This window comes from Pelodiscus sinensis, chromosome 5, assembly GCF_049634645.1.
Source record: "Pelodiscus sinensis isolate JC-2024 chromosome 5, ASM4963464v1, whole genome shotgun sequence".
Taxonomy (NCBI): Eukaryota; Metazoa; Chordata; order Testudines; family Trionychidae; genus Pelodiscus; species Pelodiscus sinensis.
Window position 1 is genome coordinate 435,300 of NC_134715.1, and position 7,348 is coordinate 442,647.

Genomic DNA, 7,348 nt, shown 5'->3' on the forward strand with positions numbered 1-7,348 from the left:
TGTACCATCCCCCCAGCCCCACTGACCCCCCCTTCCCCTTGTACCATCTCCCCAGCCCCACTGACCCCCCCATTCCCCTTGTACCATCCCCCCAGCCCCACTGACCCCCCATTCCCATTGTACCATCCCCCCAGCCCCACTGACCCCCCATTCCCCTTGTACCATCCCCCCAGCCCCACTGACCCCCCATTCCCCTTGTACCATCCCCCCAGCCCCACTGACCCCCCCATTCCCATTGTACCATCTCCCCAGCCCCACTGACCCCCCCATTCCCATTGTACCATCCCTCCAACAGCGCCACAGGTACCACCGACCCCCCCCCCCCACAGGTTCTCCGTGTCCGCTCCCATGGCAACCATTGCCCCACCCCCATGAGCGAGGGGGAGGCTGCGGGGGCGTGGTCAGGGCCGCCAGGTGGGCGGGGCGGCCTGTGACGCGCGGGCGTGGGCGGGGCCGCAGGGGTCCCCCCGCCTTATAAGCGCGCTGCTCGCGGCGCTGGAACCCGCCTGCGGGGATGGGGGCGTTGGGCTGCGCCGGGCGCGCGACCGCGCTGCTGCTGCTGTGCGCAGCGCTGGCAGGTAGGGGCGGGGCCGGCGGGGCGGGGCGGGGCGCGGCGCTCGTCGCCATGGTAACGCTGTACCTCTCTCTCCTCGCAGGCACCCTCCTGTTGCCGCCCGCGCGCGCCGCCGCCTCGGTGAGTGGGACCCCCGCCCCTCCCCGGCTCCATGTGCCCCGCAGCGCCCCCTGGCCCTGCGCCCCAGCCGCTGCCAGCCTGGCTCTCTGGGGCCCAGCGCTGGAGCCTTTGCTCTGCCCCGCTGTGGCTCTTGCCTGCCCTGAGCTGACCCAGGGGCGCCAGCAAGCCCAGGTCTTGCAGCGCCGCCTTCTCTAGGGATGTGCTCCTCTACTGGCCCCTCCAGACTGCACGCCCCTTCCAGAGAGCGGCACCTTCCACAAGGAGCCGCTCGCTCCAGAGAGCACCCCGGCAGTCTGGACGCCCTTTCGAAAAGGAGCCGCTCGCTCCAGAGAGCACCCCGGCAGTCTGGACGCTCTTTCGAAAAGGAGCCGCTCGCTCCAGAGAGCACCCCGGCAGTCTGGACGCTCTTTCGAAAAGGAGCCGCTCGCTCCAGAGAGCACCCCGGCAGTCTGGACGCTCTTTCGAAAAGGAGCCGCTCGCTCCAGAGAGCACCCCGGCAGTCTGGACGCCCTTTCGAAAAGGAGCCGCTCGCTCCAGAGAGCACCCCGGCAGTCTGGACGCTCTTTCGAAAAGGAGCCGCTCGCTCCAGAGAGCACCCCGGCAGTCTGGACGCTCTTTCGAAAAGGAGCCGCTCGCTCCAGAGAGCACCCCGGCAGTCTGGACGCTCTTTCGAAAAGGAGCCGCTCGCTCCAGAGAGCACCCCGGCAGTCTGGACGCCCTTTCGAAAAGGAGCCGCTCGCTCCAGAGAGCACCCCGGCAGTCTGGACGCTCTTTCGAAAAGGAGCCGCTCGCTCCAGAGAGCACCCCGGCAGTCTGGACGCTCTTTCGAAAAGGAGCCGCTCGCTCCAGAGAGCACCCCGGCAGTCTGGACGCTCTTTCGAAAAGGAGCCGCTCGCTCCAGAGAGCACCCCGGCAGTCTGGACGCTCTTTCGAAAAGGAGCCGCTCGCTCCAGAGAGCACCCCGGCAGTCTGGACGCTCTTTCGAAAAGGAGCCGCTCGCTCCAGAGAGCACCCCGGCAGTCTGGACGCTCTTTCGAAAAGGAGCCGCTCGCTCCAGAGAGCACCCCGGCAGTCTGGACGCTCTTTCGAAAAGGAGCCGCTCGCTCCAGAGAGCACCCCGGCAGTCTGGACGCTCTTTCGAAAAGGAGCCGCTCGCTCCAGAGAGCACCCCGGCAGTCTGGACGCTCTTTCGAAAAGGAGCCGCTCGCTCCAGAGAGCACCCCGGCAGTCTGGACGCTCTTTCGAAAAGGAGCCGCTCGCTCCAGAGAGCACCCCGGCAGTCTGGACGCTCTTTCGAAAAGGAGCCGCTTGCTCCAGAGAGCACCCCGGCAGTCTGGACGCTCTTTCGAAAAGGAGCCGCTCGCTCCAGAGAGCACCCCGGCAGTCTGGACGCTCTTTCGAAAAGGAGCCGCTTGCTCCAGAGAGCACCCCGGCAGTCTGGACGCTCTTTCGAAAAGGAGCCGCTCGCTCCAGAGAGCACCCCGGCAGTCTGGACGCTCTTTCGAAAAGGAGCCGCTTGCTCCAAAGAGAGCACCCAGGCAGTCTGGACGCTCTCTTTCGAAAAGGAGCCGCTTGCTCCAAAGAGAGCACCCAGGCAGTCTGGACGCTCTTTCGAAAAAGCCCTGTTTGCATCCAAGAACGCCTTTTTTTGAAAGAGCACTTTTGAAAGAAGGCGTTCTTCCTCGTGAAATGAGGTTTTCCGCTGTCGAAAGAAAAGCCACGTTCTTTCGATTTAATTTCAAAAGAACGTGGCTGTAGTCTAGACGCAGGTGACGTTTTTTGGAAAAAGCCCTCGAGTCTGGACACAGCCTTAGGGAGTAACTCTATTTATTTGCTATGGCGTCATAGATATGCCAGTGTAGACACAAACTACACCTATGCAAGGTTTCTGCATCTGTGTAGGAACTCCTTCTTTGCCTTCTCCCTGAGAAATGGTAACTAGGTTGATGGAAACATTTTTCTGTTGACCAGGCTGCGTCTATGCCAGAGGTTAGATCAGCATAGGATGCTTAGCATGTGGCGTTCTCACACCTCTGACCAACTAGGGGTGTAAGCAATTAGTCAACATATCATATAGTGGACTAGTGATGTGACTAGTTGCCCCCCCCCCCCCCCTTCTGCCTCTATGAGAGAGAGGCAGCAAAGAGGAGAGCAGGAGCCAGTGCTGGGGGGAGGGCTGGCTTAAAAGCCAGTTCTCCCCAGCACCATCTCTGTGGGGAGCAGGGGAGGTAGAGGCACAGGGGAAATGGCGGTGTGAGTGGGGACTGAAGCAGTCTCCACTTGCACTGCTTTTGCTGTGATTCTGCTTTTGAAATGTACAAGAGCCCTGCTGGGGCTCTTGTACATTTCAAAAAACCAGAATCTCAGCAGGGCTCTTGCTACAGTTCAAAGGCAGAAGAGCCCTTATAGACTAATCAAATAGTTGATGGGAATCCTGTCGACAATTCGATTAGTTACTGTAAATGTTGACTAATAATTTAGGTGTAGGCTTTTCTACCAAGAGAGCTAGCTTCAGATAACTATTCTCAGTAGAAAAACTCCTGTTCTGGCTCTAACATGTTACACTGTCGTGATTTTGAATGAACTCCATGTTACATTATGTTGCTGATTTGTTAATAAGTGACTTGTGTCTTCACTGCTAAAAATGCTGTGGAGGCTTTTTTAATCTCTGGTTAACTAAAGTGCATGAGACAAGGCATTTCAGTATTATCAGGAGATACATTTGTGGCCTTATACACCCAGCTTGGCTTGACCTCTGAATTTACTTTGTGGAAAAACTAAAGCCCCTTGTCTCCACTGTATTTCTTCCTGTGTTAGGTATCCTAAGGTAAAAACCACTCTTTTTAGCAATGCTGACTCAAGCCCCCTTGACTGGTGAGCAATTTAAGTACTTAGTTATGTAATGGGAGCATGTAGTTAGTATGTGAAGCCCAAAGCGATGCCTTTTCATGTAACTAGGAAAGAGATGCAACATCTCTCAACTCCACCACAGATTGTTATGAAATGGTGATTCTTTTTATTTCTAATAGAAATACATTAGCATGTCATTGCAGTATGGCAGCGCTTGTTCGATTGCTTCATCAGGGAGGTTTCCAAAATGCTGTTTGGAATGGCTTCTCCTAGAGCGTTTCATAAGTTTGTTTCCTCCCTAGCCACAATGCTACTGGTATGGTTTGCCTGGCTGTCCAAGGAACTTGAGCCCGGTTTGTGGAACTGATGGGCGCACATATCCCAATGAGTGTGTGCTTTGCCTTGCCAACAGGTAATCTTGTAACTCTCTTCCATACGATCTTGTGTCTGAGGTATGACCAACTTGTAGTGGCTCTTTCCATTTCCAGCAAGGTTACTGATCTCCGCTCACTTACACTTTGTAATCTGTGTGTGGAGGAGTGACCTATAGCACATTTTATGGTGTCACCCACAAAAGAGAGCGTTTGGATTCCATTAGCCACAGATGCTGTTTGCTTGCTTATGTATCCCGCAAAACTAGTGGCTGTGGGAATTTTAAGTAGCACGCTGTTAAGATGCAATGCCGTACCAGCTCGCAAACAGGGACTGATAGAGCACCAGCGGTATCCCCCAAGAAGGAGTACCATGAAGTCCTCCCAGCCTTCTTGGGCACTAGACTTAAACCGTGCATGCATTCTTATGCAGGGAAGGAAGCACTCCCTGCAGGCATCACTCCCCATTGCACGCATTGGCCAAGAATCTGGGGGGTGGTACCTGCAGGGAGTGCTTCCTTGCAGAGTGCAGAATTGTGCAGACACCTCTGCCCCCCCCCCCACAAGCTGTGATAGGTAGGTGCCCCTATCCTGTGCCTTCTCCCTTCCCCCTCCTGCCCAAACCCTGCACCCCTCCCACTCTACTGCTGCACCCCCGCCCACCAAGACCTAATGCCCACACTCCCAGCCTGCCCCTGCACTCCATCTCCTGCCCAGACCCCCTGAATCCTTATGCCCAGCCTTCTCCCTGGCAGCCCCCTCCCACACACTGAACCCTTCATTTTTGGCTCCACCCCAGAGCCTAGGAGGCCCCCATGGAATCTACCAGCCTCAAGCCCTGAGAGGAGTTAATCTGGCCCTGGAGGTAAGCCTTGAGCCGCCCATCCTCCTTCCCCCTCCAAGAGGCTGGAGGTTGAGGGGATTCTTCCCCCCTGCTTCTCAGTATGGGGGCCACATCTGAGGTTTTTTCTCTTCACTTGGGGGCCAGGTCAGCAAGGGCGGGGAGGGGGGGAGGGTTGGCTTCTCTCTTTCGTGTGGCCTTGACTGTTTTTTCTGTGGGTCTGTGGCCCCAACCCAAAAGGCTCCCACCTGTGCCATAAGGCCACCTGGAACCCTGGGTATCCAGCACAGGATAGGCCTGCACGTGGAGATCTGACACAGCTGCACTGCTCTGGAACATGAGTGAACAACATGACAGCTAGCTCTGAGATGTCTGCTCAAGTCTTAGCCTCAGTGCTAGGCTTATATCATGAATATCTTAAAGGGAATTGGTTTCCCCTCTGTATTGCCTGCATGTTGCCACCACTTTAAAACCTAGAAAATGAAATTCATACTTAACAAGGATACTCCTGTTTCCCCCTTAGTTCCAATGTAGTGCTAAATAGATAAATTTAGATTCATAAATAGGCTGCTGTTCATCTTGTAAGAGTGCTTAGAAACTTTCATTGGCTATCTCTGTAAAGTCCTGTTTGCTTTTGGTATGTTGTCTAATCGTACACACCACTCACGTGACGTTTTATATGGCTTTGTGCATTATGGGATTGACACTTGATATAAATGAAATCGTACATAAATCCTCATTGGATGGCTTATGAAACACTCAATGTCTCTTCGACTGAACATTCATGGGTATCAGCTTGAAAGTGGATTTTTAAGTTTGATTACATTCATTAAAGTTTGCTTATTTGGCTGTTTTGTAGTATGCTGATCATTTGAAAGACTTTTACATTTTTTGACTCTGAATAAACATAATGACAAATAAGGATTTCATACTCCCTTGTTTAATTAAATTTACCTTTGAGAAAACAGTTATGGATATATGCAATAAGTAGTCCCTCAAGTTCAGAAGAGAGCAGGGTCTAAGCTTTCAAAGAAGAAGAGTGGGAAGAGCTTTTACTTTCATACAGAAAGCTTATATAGCTAACCTCTGAAACAATCTGAAGTATTTTAGTCTTACTGTGTTTTCTCTTGCATCAGTCATCTGCCTAAACTTTACTTTAGCGTCGTGACTGAGCAATAGTCTATAAGAAGTTTACAGTGACTGGTATATTTTAAGTGACTTTGCAGATACCTGAGTAAGAGATGGGAGTTAGAAGACTGCAATTAGCGATAGTGTTTGAAAGAAGTATTCGGACTGTAATGAATGGCTGCTTTGCAGTCCTATTGTACGTCTATCAGAAGATCTCCCAAAGCTTTGCAAACAATTCTTTTAAACTGCAAATACCCAGGTCCCCACCTGAGACAATGAGAAATTGACGCACAGAGATTGTGTAGCAAGCCCAAGAAGCTTGTAGTAGAGCCAGCGATGTGTCCCAGAACTTGTTACACTAAGGCTAAGTCTACATGGCCATTCTACTGTACTGCAACTTTCTGGCTGTTGGGTGTGAAACCCCCCGCATTGCCCTTCTGAGCACAGCAAGTTACAGCACTGTAAAGCACCAGTGCAAACAACTGGGCTACTCCCCTAGTGGAGGTGGCTTTCACAGAGCTCTGGGTTAGTTCTGTCCTAGCACGCCTGCTGTGGCCACACTTTCACTGTAAAGCACCGTGGCTGTGCTATAATTTTAGAAGTGTAGTCAAAGCTTCAGTGTTCTTTTAACCATAAGACCTGGGCTTGTGCTTTTGACTTAAAAAAAGCTGAACAGGTTTGGGCTGGAGCTTCAGGGGGTAACAGAGTTAGTCTGCACAGAAAAAAACAACAAATGGTCTGGTAGCGCCTTATAGACTAACAAAACATGTCGATGGTTTTGTTTGGGCTGGTTTATTCTTAAATGGGTGCTCAGATGAGAACCCAGCTACGCCCTAGAGTTGTATGATCTTTAATTTGGCTGTGGCTGAGCTTTAATTTTATAAACTCTTTGCAGGGAGCGTGAACCTGTCCTACGCAATAGTATTCTTGGGTAACTGATATTTTTGGCATTCAATTTAAGCTTTATCACAAATTAACACTTCTTAGGTTTCTAAACCGATATCAGGCTTGCGTCGGTAATAGATTAAAAGGTAAGGCTTCCTCTAGTTAGTCACTTAAGTATATGTACAAACTTTTTATATTGTAGCTTTGCAGTAAGATTTTCTAAAAACCTCACTGAATGTGATTCTGCTTGCAAGATGTAAAAAAGAAAAGGAATACAATTCCATAGTGAAAAATATGCTTTTTGTGTGCCATGTCATTATGCTCTGCCTGCTAATGGTATTTTTTGTTTTTGTTACAGGGAAAATAGTAGAGATGTCAAAATTAGATGGAAGGGATACTGCTAATTGGTAGTATTAAATTTTGAAGAATATGCAACAGATGAAAGCCAATCTGAAGAGAAATGTCTTAAATTTGCCTGCTAAGTAGTTTTATCTTAAACATGCATATTTTGTTCTTATACCACTTTTGAATAGACCTAATGCCATTATTTTATTAAAATTGTAGCTGTTTATGAATGTA

General features: G+C 51.1%; 1 protein-coding gene across 1 annotated transcript; it reads left to right on the plus strand.

Annotated features, from left to right (window-relative positions):
- The first annotated feature begins 453 nt into the window (after positions 1 to 453).
- On the plus strand, positions 454 to 7,348 carry LOC106732337 (trypsin inhibitor ClTI-1). The gene is made up of 4 exons (XM_075929207.1): positions 454 to 578; positions 657 to 694; positions 3,847 to 3,956; positions 7,128 to 7,348. The coding sequence occupies exons 1-4, from the start codon at positions 515 to 517 to the stop codon at positions 7,171 to 7,173; spliced, it is 258 nt and encodes an 85-aa protein (XP_075785322.1). The 5' UTR covers positions 454 to 514; the 3' UTR covers positions 7,174 to 7,348.